The sequence below is a fragment of the Bos taurus genome, chromosome 11 (assembly GCF_002263795.3).
Source record: "Bos taurus isolate L1 Dominette 01449 registration number 42190680 breed Hereford chromosome 11, ARS-UCD2.0, whole genome shotgun sequence".
NCBI lineage: Eukaryota > Metazoa > Chordata > Mammalia > Artiodactyla > Bovidae > Bos > Bos taurus.
In genome coordinates this window covers 442,131-458,239 of record NC_037338.1, presented here as the reverse complement: position 1 = coordinate 458,239, position 16,109 = coordinate 442,131, and the positions used below count along the sequence as shown (strand labels likewise).

General features: G+C 44.5%; 1 protein-coding gene across 1 annotated transcript in view; it reads left to right on the top strand.

Moving 5' to 3' along the window:
* The window catches only part of MERTK (MER proto-oncogene, tyrosine kinase), a 135,671-nt gene that overhangs the window by 58,247 nt on the left and 61,315 nt on the right, over positions 1–16,109 (top strand). Inside the window, 1 exon segment of the mRNA NM_001192024.2 lies at positions 1,362–1,535. Within this exon segment, the coding sequence (NP_001178953.2) occupies positions 1,362–1,535 (174 nt within the window).

The window sequence follows — 16,109 nt, the reverse complement described above, 5'->3', positions numbered from 1 at the left end:
TCCTCTGTCCATTGGATTTCCCAGGCAAGAATACTAGGGTGGTTTGTCATTTCCTTCTCCAGGTAATCTTCCCAACCTGCATCTCTGGCATTGGCAGACAGATTCTTGACTGCTGAGCCACCAGGAAGCCCATAATGGAATATTATTTAGCCATAAAAAATGAAATAATGCCATTTGCAGAAACATAGATGGACCTAGAGATTATCATACTAAGTGAAGTCAGAGAGAGAAAGACAAATATATGGTATCACTTATATGTGGGAATGAAAAAAAAAAAAGATACAAATACACTTATTTATAAAACAGAACCAGACTCAGAAAAAGAAAACAAACTTGTTACCAAAGAGGAAGGAGTAGAAGTTTTGGATGAATAGACACACAGCACCATGTACAAAATAAACAAGCATAGCACAGGGAACTCTATTCCATATCCTGTAACAACCTATAATGGAAACGAATCTGAAAGAATATCTATTTTTGCACATGTATAACTGAATCACTTCACCATACACCTGGAACTAATACAGCATTATAAGTCAAGTGTGCATGCTTAGTTGCTCCGTCATGTCCAACTCTTTGCAACCCCGTGGACTGTATGTAGCTCACCGGGCTCCTCTGTTCATGGAATTCTCCAGGTAAGAATACTGGAGTGGGCTGCCCATTTCCTCCTCCAAGAGATCTCCCCAGCCCAGAGATGGAACCCATGGCCCCTGCGTCTCCTGCATTGGCAGGTGGATTCTTTACCACTGCACCAGCTGGGAAGCCATAAATCAAGTCTACTTAAACTTTAAAAAGAAAAAAGGAGGGGCAGACCTTGCACATGGCTTTGTTTTCACTCTGTGTTTATTGGTAAGGAATCCTGCCAGCCTTTCCCAGGAGCTTAAGCAACACCTAGTTTCACAACTGCCAGGCCTCCCTTCTGGAAAAACCAGTTCTGAATCACCATTGCTCCTTTGGGAAAGTGTCCTAGAAAGCCAGCTCGAGCTGGACTGGTAAGAATTAGCTTCTGTGTGCTTTCTTACTCAACTGCATCAAGGTGAAAACTGAGCATTTCAGACCTGGGTGGTGGACAGAAAGTAAAAGTTTAGTCACTCAGTCGTGTCTGACTCTGTGACCTCATGGACTGTAGCCAACCAGGCACCTCTGTCCATGGGATTTCCCAGGCAAGACTACTGGAGTGGGTTGCCAGTTCCTTCTCCAGGAGATCTTCCCAACCCAGAGATCAAACCCAAGTCTCCTGCACTGCAGGGTGGTGGACAGAGAGAACTATTGCTGAGTTCTGGTGTGGTTTCCACTCACCGGGGGGGTGCACCTTGACCTGTGAATCTAAAACCTTCTTCCACTTACCACTTTCTCTGCAGGACTTCCTTACTTTACGAGGCAGCCCGAGAGCATGAATGTCACCAGAAACACAGCCTTCAACCTCACCTGTCAGGCTGTGGGTCCACCCGAGCCCGTCAACATTTACTGGGTTCAAAACAGCCGCCGTGTTAATGAACTTCCAGAAAGATCCCCCTCTGTTCTGACTGTTCCTGGTGAGTCTCAGCTGTGGCATTTGTTTAATGCTTGCTTTCTGACAGTGGAAGGGAGCAGAAGTTGGGTGAATGCTGTAGTGTGCAGCAGCGGGCACTAGAGGAAGATAAAAACGCAGGTGGGGCAGCCCAGGATGGGGACCAGATGGATGGGGAGGCAGGCGGAAATCTTGGGGTCAGAGGTCACAGTACAGGACGGGTGTCTGTGGTTATATCAATCAAGTGGCCGGAGTCTTCGAGCCAGGGCAGCCGGGAAGCCCTGCTCACATTTCCCGTGGCAGCTGTGGCCCAGCTGGCCTGGCAGGCCTTGCCTTTCAGGAACCACTGATGTGAAGACCTCAGTGAGGTGGCGGCGAGGAAAATGCCTTGGTCATGGAGGCAGTTGTGGGAGGATTGAGTCATTGTGGGGCTGTGACTGCCGTGAAGGTCAGCAGTCATCTGATTTCCATCTAAGTGGGTGTGACCTGGCTTCAGTCCCAGACCTCCTCCCACAGTGCTCCGAGGGTCAGCGCCATGGATGGTTCTGTGCTGCTAAATCCGATGGGCTCCTCTTTGGCTCCTCTCCTTGCATCTCCCGGCAATGTCTGGTAAGGTTACCACCCCCTAGCCTTCCCAGTCTGCATGTACTCAGGGAGTATTCTGCGAGGATGCTGCACGCCAAAGGTGACCTTCCGAAACCACTGTCTTCCTGGCTTCCTTCCTGCCTCAGTGCTCTTCCTCTGCCCACAACAGGAGTTCTGAACATGCTGGGTGCCACAGGGCTCAGTCCTGGACTGAATTCTGATCCCTCTGAGGCACTCCTGCCTGGGAGATCTCCTTTGGATCCTGGCTTCACGACCATCCATGTGATGACTTTGAACTTTGTATCTCTGGCTCATACTACCCTCCTGAGCTTCATGCTCCTTTCCTGGCATGTCCACTCACTGGATATGAAAGTGTGTTAAAATGAAACTCTTAATGTCCCCCGGTACTCGGACTTGTTCTGCCACAGAGTTCCCCATCCTACTAAAGCATGTCACTCTCTGCCCATCCTTCCTGCTGCTCATTGTTTAGACTGACTACATCAGGAGACTGCCAGTTGTCTTCCCACAGTACATCTCAAATCTCTTTTCTGCCTGTCTGCTGCAGGGCCCTGGTCCAGGTCACCGCCACCTCTTGCCAGCATCTCTGCAGTAGCATCCTAACTGGTCTCTTAGCTTCTAGCTTTATCCCCACTATTGTTCTCCATGGTAGATCATGTCCCCTGCCTGCTGTACCTCTTCAGTGGCTGCCCGTTATCTTTGACTTTCTCTCAAGAGGCCTTTCTGCTCCTCCTCTTAGGATCTGCGTGCCCTGGTCCCCACTCTACTTTCCAATCCCAGCTCCACCCACTCTTTCCACCCTGCTAATTATGCGCCAGTCACACGGATTGTCTTTTGTTTTCTTAGAAACACCCCCCTTCGCCCTGCCTCAGGGCCTTTGCACCTCGTCTCTGTCTGCCTACAATGTCGTTCCATGTGCCCTTCCTCCCGTGACGCGTGTCAGCTAACACTTCTGCACAGAGGTCTTTCCTGGGCATTCTTCTGGGTCCTCCTCACTCCTTTATCGACTCTCAGGCATGGCACATATTCGTGTGGACTTCCTTCGTTGCACTGGTCAGGGTCTGTCATTACCCTGTTTATTTGTTTAGTCTCCTTGTCTGTCTTCTTAGAGAATGTATGCTTAGTAAGGACAAGGGCTTTGTCTCTCCCAAGACACAGCCTGACTCATGGTAATACTCACTGAATGTTTATGGTGAGAATGGACCAGCAAGTGATTGCCAGCTGAGGTATTGTCTCCGAATCACTTTTCTTACTCCAGACTCCACGAGGAATGTTATCATTTTCTCTGCCTTCATCTGAGTTTTCTTTGAGTTTCTCTGAGGAATTGATCATCAAGTGACTTATTTGTTCAAAATCAACTTTAAAAAATACATTCCACCTTCTCTGGATGATTGTTTTGAAGTCCTGTAAAGAAGATTTGTGGGGCATACAATGAAATATGTAGGTTAAATTGACATATAATTAAATGCATAGAACTTAAGCACACAATCAATGAGTCATGATAAATGTAGACACTCATGTAACCACCACTTCAGTCAATATATAGAACATTGCTCTCACCCCAGGAAGCACCCCCTTTTCCCTTTGGGTCAGCCTGCCCCTCCCGTAGGTGACCTTGTTCTGATGTCTGGTTTCATATATAAATTTTGCCTGTTATTGAGATTTACATAAATGAAATCATAAGGTATGTATTCTTTAGTGTTGTGCCTCTGCATCTCTTGAGGTCATATAATTTTTCGGCTTTATTCTCTTCATGTGGCAAATTACATCGATTGGATTTTCGAATTTTAAACCAGTGTTGCATTTCTGGGCTAAACTCTGCTTGGTCCTGATGTATTGTGATAGATTCCATTGGCTGATAGATATTAAGTTAAATATTTTTGCATTTAAGCTTTTTCTGGGGTAACACCGACTGCTTGTACTGTGAGCCAGTTCTGCTCCTAATTACTGTGAGTTAGTGAAGACCCCCTGGTCAGGACAGCATCTGCCACAAGAGTGCCCTCACCTCAGCTGCCATCCACGAGTCTCAAGGGAGTCCCAAGCCACCTGTACCCCTTACTTCAGTTCAGTTCAGTTCAGTCGCTCAGTCGTGTCCGACTCTTTGCGACCCCACGAATCACAGCATGCCAGGCCTCCCTGTCCATCACCAACTCCCGGAGTTCACCCAGACACATGTCCATCAAGTCAGTGATCCATCCAGCCATCTCATCCTCTGTCGTCCCCTTCTCCTCCTGCCCCCAATCCCTCCCAGCATCAGAGTCTTTTCCAATGAGTCAACTCTTCGCATGAGGTAGCCAAAGTACTGCAGTTTCAGCTTTGGCATCATTCTTTCCAAAGAAATCCCAGGGCTGATCTCCTTCAGAATGGACTGGTTGGATCTCCTTGCAGTCCAAGGGACTCTCAAGAGTCTTCTCCAACACCACAGTTTAAAGGCATCAATTCTTCGGCGCTCAGCCTTCTTCACAGTCCAACTCTCACATCCATACATGACCACAGGAAAAACCATAGCCTTGACTAGACGAACCTTTGCTGGCAAAGTAATATCTCTGCTTTTGAATATGCTATCCAGGTTGGTCATAACTTTCCTTCCAAGGAGTAAGCATCTTTTAATTTCATGGCTGCAGTCACCATCTGCAGTGATTTTGGAGCCCCCAAAAATAAAGTCTGACACTGTTTCCACTGTTTCCCCATCTATTTCCCATGAAGTGATGGGACCGGATGCCATGACCTTTGTTTTCTGAATGTTGAGCTTTAAGCCAACTTTTTCACTCTCCACTTTCACTTTCATCAAGAGGCTTTTGAGTTCCTCTTCACTTTCTGCCATAAGGGTGGTATCATCTGCATATCTGAGGTTACTGATACTTCTCCTGGCAATCTTGATTCCAGCTTGTGCTTCTTCCAATCCAGCGTTTCTCCTGATGTCCTCTGCATATAAGTTAAATAAGCAGGGTGACAATATACAGCCTCGATGTACTCCTTTTCCTATTTGGAACCAGTCTGTTGTTCCATGTCCAGGTCTAACTGTTGCTTCCTGACCTGCATACAGATTTCTCAAGAGGCAGGTCAGGTGGTCTGGTATTCCCTTCTCTTTCAGAATTTTCCACAGTTTCTTGTGATCCACACAGTCAAAGGCTTTGGCATAGTCAATAAAGCAGAAATAGATGTTTTTCTGGAACTCTCTTGCTTTTTCCATGATCCAGGGGATGTTGACAATTTGATTTCTGGTTCCTCTGCCTTTTCTAAAACCAGCTTGAACATCTGGAAGTTCACAGTTCACATATTGCTGAAGCCTGGCTTGGAGAATTTTGAGCATTACTTTACTAGCGTTGAGATGAGTGCAATTGTGCGGTAGTTTGAGCATTCTTTGGCATTACCTTTCTTTGGGATTGGAATGAAAACTGAGCTTTTCCAGTCCTGTGGCCACTGCTGACTTTTCCCAATTTGCTGGCATATTGAGTGCAGCACTTTCACAACATCATCTTTCAGGATTTGAAATAGCTCAGCTGGATTTCCATCACCTCCACTAGCTTTGTTTGTAGTGATGCTTTCTAAAGCCCACTTGACTTCACATTCCAGGATGTCTGGCTCTAGGTCAGTGATCACACCATCGTGATTATCTGGGTTGTGAAGATCTTTTTTGTACAGTTCTTCTGTGTATTCTTGCCATCTCTTCTCAATATCTTCTGCTTCTGTTAGGTCCATACCATTTCTGTCCTTTATCGAGTCCATCTTTGCATGAAATGTTCCCTTGGTATCTCTAATTTTCTTGAAGAGATCTCTAGTCTTTCCCATTCTGTTGTTCTCCTCTATTCCTTTGCATTGATCGCTGAAGAAGGCTTTCTTATCTCTTCTTGCTATTCTTTGGAACTCTGCATTCAGATGCTTACACCTTTCCTTTTCTCCTTTGCTTTTTGCTTCTCTTCTTTTCACAGCTATTTGTAAGGCCTCCCCAGACAGCCATTTTGCTTTTTTGCATTTCTTTTCCATGGGGATGGTCTTGATCCCTGTCTCCTGTACAATGTCACAAACCTCATTCCATAGTTCATCAGGCACTCTGTCTATCAGATCTAGGCCCTTAAATCTATTTCTCACTTCCACTGTATAATCATAAGGGATTTGATTTAGGTTATTCCTGAATGGTCTAGTGGTTTTCCCTACTTTCTTCAATTTAAGTCTGAATTTGGCAATAAGGAGTTCATGATCTGAGCCACAGTCAGCTCCTGGTCTTGTTTTTGCTGACTGTATAGAGCTTCTCCATCTTTGGCTGCAAAGAACATAATCTGATTTCAGTGTTGACCATCTGGTGATGTCCATGTATAGAGTCTTCTCTTGTGTTGTTGGAAGAGGGTGTTATGACCAGTGCATTTTCTTGGCAAAATTCTATTAGTCTTTGCCCTGCTTCATTCCATATTCCAAGGCCAAATTTTCCTGTTACTCCAGGTGTTTCTTGATTTCCTACTTTTGCATTCCAGTCCCCTATAATGAAAAGGACATCTTTTTTGGGTGTTAGATCTAAAAGGTCTTGTAGGTCTTCATAGAACCGTTCAACTTCAGCTTCTTCAGCGTTACTGGTTGGGGCATAGACTTGGATTACTGTGATATTGAATGGTTTGCCTTGGAAACGAACAGAGATCATTCTGTCATTTTTGAGATTGCATCCAAGTACTGCATTTCGGACTCTTGTTGACCATGATGGCTACTCCATTTCTTCTGAGGGATTCCTACCCGCAGTAGTAGATATAATGGTCATCTGAGTTAAATTCACCCATTCCAGTCCATTTTAGTTCGCTGATTCCTTGAATGTCGACATTCACTCTTGCCATCTCTTGTTTGACCACTTCCAATTTGCCTTGACTCCGTACTTACTGGCTGTTAATTTGGAGGTTCCTATGGCCCCCCTGGGTTTCCCAAATGGCTCAGTGGTAAAGAATCCAGTCGTCAGTCCAGGTTCGAAGCACGATACTGGATGCTTGGGGCTGGTGCACTGGGATGACCCAGAGGGATGGTATGGGGAGGGAGGAGGGAGGAGGGTTCAGGATGGGGAACACAAGTATACCTGTGGCGGATTCATTTCGATATTTGGCAAAACTAACACAATATTGTAAAGTTTAAAAATAAAATAAAATTAAAAAAAAAAAAAAGAGAGAATCCACTTCCAATGCAGGAGACATGGGTTTAATCCCTGGATTGGGAAGATCCCCTGGAGAAGGAAATGGCAACCTGGGAAATCCCATGGACAGAGGAGCCTGGTGGGCTACAGTCCATGGGGTCGCAAAGAGACGCTCTGGTGTCGCTTCAGACTTAGTGACTAAACCGCAGCCATCATGACCCCTTTGGGTTCAGTGATTTTCTAGAATAACTCAGAACTCAGAAAAGTGCTCTACTTATGTTATAGTTTATTTCACCAGGGATACACACAGGATGAAGTCTGGGAGGGTCCCAAATGCAGAGCTTTTCTGCCTTGAAGAGTGTCACCTGGTGCATCAGTGTGTTCACAGAAGAAGAAACTGCTGAGCTTTGGTGTTCAGAATTTTTTTTTATTGGGGCTTCATTATGTGGTATAACTGAATAAAACATTAACCATGATGGAATACCGTCTCCCGACCTCTCTCTCTTTCCTAGAGGTCAGGAACTTGAGCTAATATCACGTGGATCAAAGCCCCAAGCCTCCCATCACATGATTTAGTCGTTCTGGTGACCAGTGCCCATCTAGAAGTCAGTTGTGGATCCACTTGAGTTACCTCATTAGCATAACAAAGCCACTCTCTTTGCTCAGTAAATTACCAGGGACAAAAGCTAGTCCAAGTCTTTATCACACAACAGTGTTCATGAAGGAAGTTGGTTTATAGTTTTGTTTTTGTGATGTCGGTTTTGGCATCTGGGTAGTGCTGACCTCATAAAACCTAGTTGGAAAATGTTCCCAACTCCTCTCTTTGTTGAAAGAGCTTGGTAGCGGTGGTGTTATTTTGGAAAGATGTGTATGAAGTTCAGTGGAGGTTGTAACCTCTTGTGTTTTGAATATTTTTTTTACCTTGCTTTTTAAAAAAGAAAACTTTTTATTTTATACTGGAGTTAGCCAATTAATGGTGTGACAGTTTCAGGTGGACAGCAAAGGGACTCAGCCAAACATATACAGGCATCCATTCTCCCCCAAACTCCCATGCCATATTCATGCTGCTACGTAGCACTGAACAGAGCTCCCTGTGCTACGCAGTAGGACCTTGTTGGTTATCCATTTTAAATATATTGAATGCTTTATTTCTGATAATGCAGTTTACATTGCCTTTTTGGTGAGGTTAATGTATTGGTTCATGTTGAGTCTGAGGTTAACTGAAATCCCCAAGCATTTTTCTCATAAATTGCTGCAAAATCAAGGCTCTCCTGCTTTTTGTATATTTAATTATTCTGAAATTTCAGCCCATCATGTGACCTTTATCCCATGAAAATTTATCTCATCATCCCAATCTACTAAGGCCATTTTGAACCTTGATTCTCTTATTGGATTAGCAAATTCTCTCCCGGTTTCCTGTCTAGATTCTAATCTAACCAAGGACAAAGCACAGTGGCCATCAGGCAACCTCTGAGTTGATATCAATTCATGAAATCAGCTCTTTTGTCTACTTTTCAATCAGCAGCCAATCTGCCTAATTTTATTTTTTCCACCATTTATCTCTCCATCTTGTCTTCTAAGAAATTCCTTGATACATTGGACTAAGAACTGTCCTGGAAAGACTGGAAATCAGTTTGCAATTCATTTTGAAATCAGACTTGACTTCCTGTTGGTGAGCTGAACTCCATGCCTGTCCTCCTAGGACACGTGTCCTAGGCACCGATTTGATAACCTTCTCTGAAGTTCTGCTGTGGATTCTGTCTCTCACTGATTTTGTACTTGCCAAAATCAGTATCATTTTCTTTATGAAAACAAGGACAAAATCTGTCCATCTCTGTTCATCTAGAATTTATTTTGTTTTACATTTTGGCCACTGCTCAGCATGTGGGATCTAGTTCCCTGACCGAGGATTGAACTCACATCCCCTGCATTGGAAGTAAGGAGTCCCAGTTACTGGACCACCAGGGAAGTCCCCGTCTCTGTTCATCTAGAACTTTTCCTCTTCAGTTTGCTTAGCAAGCAGAAGGATCTGCAAAATTTAATACCCAAGGCTATATATATTGATATAAATTATCTCAACTTGGTGACCTTATTTATTTCTAAATGGTCAGATATACCGATACAACTGACACTTATTTTGGGCTTTAGATTCTTTACAGTCTTCATTTTACTTTCTTTAATTTGAAGATTTTTTTCCTTCTGGTTAAGAAGATAGAAGTAAAATAGAAACCAAGCATTCTATAGGCTAATAGTATGCTTTTTAACATAAACTTTAATGGGATATGGTTACATGAAGCTACACATGTGATAAACTTACACAAAGCAACACACACACACGAATGAGTCCACATGTAACTGGAAAAATCGGAATAAGCTCTGTGGAAGGTACCAGTGTCAGTTTTCTGGTTTTGACACTGTAGTTATTTGAGACATTAACATTGGGGAGGTAGGGTGAAGGATACGTGGAGCTCCCTGTTTCTGTAAATCTATAATTAACATTTCAGAATGAAAAATGTTTTAAACTGTTAAAATGTTGTAGCACTGTGAAAGAACTACATTCAAACTTATTCTTATTTACATCTATTCTTAACTTAGAGGACAAGTTAGTGTGATACCCGAGCCCCTCCCAGTAAGTAGGTGGTGCTTAGGGAACTAGGCTGAGGCCGTTTTGACTTGAAATGGCTTTGCGGACTGCGTACCCACTCAGAGCCTGCATGGAGCAGGCACATTTAGGAACAGGAAGATCGTACACTTTTCCCTCATGATACCAGTTGTTTTTCTTCTGTGACATAAGTGCTGTCTTTAAGAAATGTGAGCGAAGAAGTACTTTGTCTAAAGGGCATGATTCTGAGTCAACAAAACCAGTCTCAAAGGTTACGTGCTGTGTAATTCCATTTAGGTAACATTCTCAAAATGAAAGGGTTGTAGTGACGGCGTGCACATCAGCTCCTGCCAGGGGTTAGGTTGACAGAGGATGTTTGTAGAAGGGGTGGCAGGGGGGAGCTTGTTTGTTTTGGCTCTACCACTAAGGCATGTGGGGTCTTAGTTCCCCAACCAGGGGGCAAACCCCACCCCTGCAGTCGATGCTCAGAGTCTTAACCACTGGACCCCCAGGGAAGGCCCTGGAAACTTCTTTTTGGTGATGAAACAGTTGATTTGTATACATATTTGTACCTGTAATAAAATTTCATAGAAATTTCATAAAAACCACCCCTCCCCCAAATTAAGCAAAACCAAAAACTAGTGAAATCTGAGTAAGGCCTGCCTGTATTTTAGTTACTACTATTGGGCTTCCTGAGTGGTTCAACTGCAGGAGACACAAGAGATGCAGGTTCGATGCCTGGGTTGGGAAGATCCCCTGGTGTGGGAAATGGCAACCCACTCCAGTATTCTTGCCTGGAAAATCCCATAGACAGAGGAGCCTGGTGGGCTACAGTCCAGAGGGTTACAAAGAGGTGGACATGACTGGACGACTGAGCACGTGTACAGCGTTCCAAAGTCACTTGATCACGCTACCATGATTATGTAAGACGTACCACTAGGGGACCCTGGGCGAAGGGTGCGGGGAGCTCTGTACGAGTTCTGTAGTTTCTTGCAAATCAAAACTGTTTCAAAACAAAGTTACTTTTTCCCCCCAAGGAAATACTTTGTCATCAACAAATAGAGTCCCAAAATAAAGAGCAGAACTAGGAAAGCTTTTGCTCTATGGTGTTTAGCGATAGGATGTGTTATAGGTTAAGTGGTTAAGATCCCATTAACTAATGTTGGTTCACCACTGTGTGTCCCTAGGCAGGTTACTTGCCTTCTTTATACAAAATAGGGATAGTAACAGTGTCTACCTCACAGAACATTTATGAAGATTCAGTGAAATAACATATGTAAGGACTTGGGTACAGAAGCAGCCTTCAGGAATGACTCAGATGTTACCTGAGACAAATTTTTATATGAAACAGTTACCAACTCACTGTCCATTTTGAGCTACCTTCCTACCGAGATCAGGGACTTAGGCTGATCTTTCTGGTCTTCACTTTAAAAAAAAAAAAATGTTTTTATTTACTTCTTTATTTTTGGCTGTGCTGGGTCTTCATTGCTGCTCGGACTTTTCTCTAGTTGCGGCAAGTGGGGGCTACTCTCAGTTGCAGGCCCTGGGCTTTTCGTTGCGGAGCACAGGCTCTGGAGCACAGGCTAAGTCACTATGGTGCACCGGCTTCGCTGTTCCCCAGCATGTGGGATCTTCCCAGATGAGGGAGCGAACCCATGTCTCCTGCATTGGCAGATGGATTATTTACCACTGAGCCACCAGGAACGTCCTGGTTTTTACTTTTAAAAAATACGTGTTTTATGTTAAAATCCACATTTAGAAAACAGCTAAGCTAGTTTTGCTTTTAGTTAATTGGCTATAGTGCTTGTTTTTTTAAATTATTACTATTTTTTGGCCGTACAGCAAGGCATGCAAGATTCTTAGTTCCTGGATCAGGGATTGAACTGGCGCTCCTTGCAGTGAAAGCATGGAGTCTTAATCACTGGACTACCAGAGAAGTCCCTGTAGTTCTTAATATTCGTTGTGATGACAACAGTAACAATAATAACTAGAATTTGTGTGTCAGTTTGTAATTCTCACAATGCCTTCAGTAAAGAACCTCATAGCAGTCAATGATACAGTTAGATGTTTTCTAATTACCATTTTACAGATCAGGAAGAAATTCGGAGCAAGTAAGGGACCTGCTTGCCTAAGGTCTAGCCTTTGTGTGGCAGCTGGAACAAGCCTCACAAAACATAGACTAGGTTATATCAGTCTTCTGCTCAAAGCCCCAGGTTTCCCATCTCTCTTGGAGGACAAAGAAAGAAAGTGAACTCGCTCAGTTGTGTCCGATTCTTTGCGACCCCGTGGACTATAGCCTACCAGGCTCCTCTGTCCATGGGATTCTCCAGGCAAGAATACTGGAGTGGGATGCCATTTCCTTCTCCAGGGGGTCTTAGGGGGTCTTCCCGACCCAGGGATTGAACCCAGGTCTCCCAAATTGGAGGCAGACACTTTAACTTCTGAGCCACCAGGGAAGCCTGACCCATATATTCCCTGACTTCAAACCTTCCCTCACCCTCCAGAATAAACTTGGCCCGTTCCCTCACCCCAAGTCTTTCCTCAGAGGACGTTTTTCAAGGAGCCATCTCTGACCCACATGTTTACAATCACTACCAGTTCTCCACACCCCCTGACCATCTATTTTTCCCAAGTACTAATCACCTTCTAATACAGCATGCAGCTTATCAAACGGAGCAGGTCTTTGCCTCCCCTTGCTTGCCCCCCTCAATGTCTTCTGCCAGCCTTTTGTGTCTGGAAAACTTTAGTCATCAGAGAAATGAGAAATGTGGAAACAAAGGAAAACAAAGGAGACTAGATAATAATAATGTAGTCATTAAGCAGAGTCAAGGACCTTCAGCTGTTTCTCAAGGGCTATAGATAAGATTCTGAACCACATCCTGTGAGCTGTCTTATAGATACCTAGCTGGAGAATTAACTACATGATGAGCAGACTGTACCCAGGACATGAGCTGCCACAATTCCTGCAATTGGCCACAAAAAAATGGGAACAAATGAACCCTAGAACTAAAGATTAACTGTACCTAAAGCAACCAAGATGATGCTGGTCAGATCACTGATGACCAATTTGAAGATAACTTAGAAATGACTGTGCTGTTCCTGCATGTAGACCGCCCCCCACAATCTGCCTTTAAAAGCTCTCACCCGCTGCTTGTCGGGGTGAGAAGTTGGCCTTTGGACAGATGTCGCCACCCTCCTCCACCCGGTTGCCGGCACCTGAAATAAAGCACTTTCCTTTCCACCAATCTGGCCTGTTTATTGGCTTTTGAGGGGCAAACAGCTGGAGCCACAAACTCCTTTTGGTAACATTTATTAAGGCTATTATTTCTCACCCTCTTTTGTCCTTGAGAATGTGAGCTTTATAAGGGCAGGTATCATGGATAGATCCCAGGTGCCTGGAAAACATCTGGCACACAGCAGCCACACACTAAATGTTGAGTGAATGAATTCAGGGCAGAAAGGGAGTTCCAAGTTCATAAGTGTAAGCCCTTCATTTATGCAGCATATTATTGTATTTCTCTCCTCTCTGGGTAGAAAGATGAACACCAGGGGAAAAAAATAAAAGGACAGGATTGCTTAACCCAGAAGTCAAAGAAACACCCTAACTGTGCTCTTAAGAACTGCCTCCTCAGCAATTCTGATTGTCTTTCCCTTGAGGGAGCATCCTGTGGCTACATGTTCCCTAAAATATCTTTCAGACCTTGTGTCAGGGTCTGTCTTTTTTTAAACCAGCAGAGTACCAAGCAAGAGGGGCGCAAACCATCATAGTGAACTTGGGTGGGATGTCATGCAGGCAGGGGGTGTCCACGAGAAGATCTGGCAACAGGAAACGTGGAGGCGCTGCTGTCGGGGATGTTTGGGAGATTGGGTGGTAGGGTGGAGACGTGGTGGGTGGGTACTGTTCTCCCTGAAAAGCCACAGGGTTGGGCTCTAAAACTTCAAGATCCTTTCTAGTCTAGTAGTTGAGGGAGGGAGAAGGGAGAAGTGATAGGGTAGCTCTCTTTCTTAGTTCATCTTGGTTGCTGCAGTCAACTCAGGTTTATAAATGAGCCTCCAAGTGGGAAGCTAATGCCCTTAAGCCAAAGAAAGAAAAATGTATCACCGAATACATTAAGCCAGGAAGCCTGTAGTTGGCCTAAAGTTTTCACCCATTCAATTCTAGGGAAAGTTAATCTGGGTTGGAATCAGCCTCCATTTCTGCTAGCCTTTGTTTGGCCTGTGGGCATTCATCACCTCAACCTGCTGGATAAAACTACTGCCCTTGATGGTTTGGCTTCTTGTGGGCAGTTCTGAGTCGGAATGGGTGCCTTGTGCCAGGGAATTAGCTGCTGACTTTGTGTGTCCTCTGAAGAGAAGCATGTAGAGGAAAAACGTCTTCCCCTTAACGTAAAATCCTGAGTGGTTTCACTCTCGACATGGGTCAACCTTGCAGGACTGAAAAACCATGGGCCTAACTCATCTTACTTTGGGATCTGTAAGGAAGTGGTGGATCTCAAGGAAATAGGTCCATCCTCTTGTTTCTTTGCAGGGCCAGGCTTGCCCTCACCACTGGCTGTCAGAGGGATTCATGGTTTGTTTTCAAGGGTTTCCCAAGAGTTTGGACAAGGGTGATTGAAGTCAAATGATTGGGTTTAGCCTGCAGAAGTCTGCTCAAATATGTACAAAATGTAAGTTGCCTAGCAGCTCCCAGGGTCTTATGTTGAGCCAAAGCTGATTTTTCTAAACATAAGCCAAGTTTTGCCAGTTCACGTTGCCTGGTGAAACAGGCATCTCATTTGGGAACTGACGACCTGGAAGGTTAAAGGTGATACTCCAGCGGGAAAAACCAAAGGTCACAGGCCTGCCTGTGAAAAAGTGGTGGGCAACAGGGGCCCCAGGTGGTGGCTTAGAGCAGTGGTCCCCAACCTTTTTGGCACCAGGGACCAGTTTCATCGAAGACAATTTTTTCTTGGACCGGAGGTGGCGGATAAGGGGGATGGTTTGGGGATGATTCAAGTGTGTTACATTTATTGTGCACCTTATTTCTATTATTATTATATCATAAAAATATATTATTGTAGTATAAATAATTATGTACTATATTATATTACATACTCTATTATATATTATATTATTATGTATTTGGCTGTGCTGAGTCTTAATTAGTGCACATGGACTCTCGTTCCCTGAACAGGGATCAAACCTGGGCCCCCTGCACTGGGAACTCAGAGTCTTAGCCCCTGAACCACCAGGGAAGTCCTCAAGCGTGCTTTTTTACCTCACTGCAATGTCCTTCCAGTAAGTAAGCCTGAAACTAGCATGTAGCTGATTATTCTGTCAGCCCTGAAAATTCCCGAGACATTATTATCAACGAAAGTCCATAGTTTATTCAGATTTTCTTAGTCTTTACCTGACGTCCTTCTACTGGCCTAGGATTTAGTTGTGTCTCCTTCAGCTTCTCTCGGTTGTGACAATGTCTCCGACTTCCCTTGTTTTTAATGACGTGGATGGCTTTGAGTATGGGTCAGGTCTTTTTTTTGTAGTGTGTCCCACAGTTTGGACCTGTCTGATGTTTACCTCCTTTTTCTCGTGGTTAGATCTGGGTTCTGTGTTTTGGCGGGGGAGGACCCCAGAGGGGAAGTGCCATTCTCATCACATCACATCGAGGGTACACTCTGTCAGCGTGGCTTACAGCATTGGCCTTGACCTTGACTCTCCACCTGAGCTAGTGTGTGTCAGTTCCTCACTTGAAAGTTTTTCTTTGACTCCCCTTTCCATATCGATCTCTTTGGAAGTTAGTCATTATGATCAGGAGTAAGGATTAATGCTCCTCTTTAGGAGCGGAGCATCAATATAAAAATCACTTGGAATTCTTCTGCATGGGGTTTTGTCTCTTCTCCCATTTATTTAATCGCTTGTATATATTGGTAAAGGAGCTTCCTAGGTGGCTTAGCAGTAAAGAATCCGCCTGCCAATGTAGGAGATGCAGGAGATGCAGGTTCCATCCCAGGGTCAGGAAGATCCGCTGGAGGAGGGCATGGCAACCCACTCCAGTATTCTTGCCTGGGAAATCCATCCCATGGACAGAGGAGCCTGATGGGATATAGTCCATGGGGTCAAAAAAGAGTTGGACACGACTGAGCAGCTAAACAACAAGAGCAACAACAAATGTCGCTAAGACTCACGGATAATTATCTTATACTTTGGTTACAGTCTAATGCTACTTTATTTTCTTGCTCGACTTGTTCCCACTTTGGCGATTGGGAGTTTTTTTAGCTGGCTCCTGGGTCTCTTTGCCGCCGCCC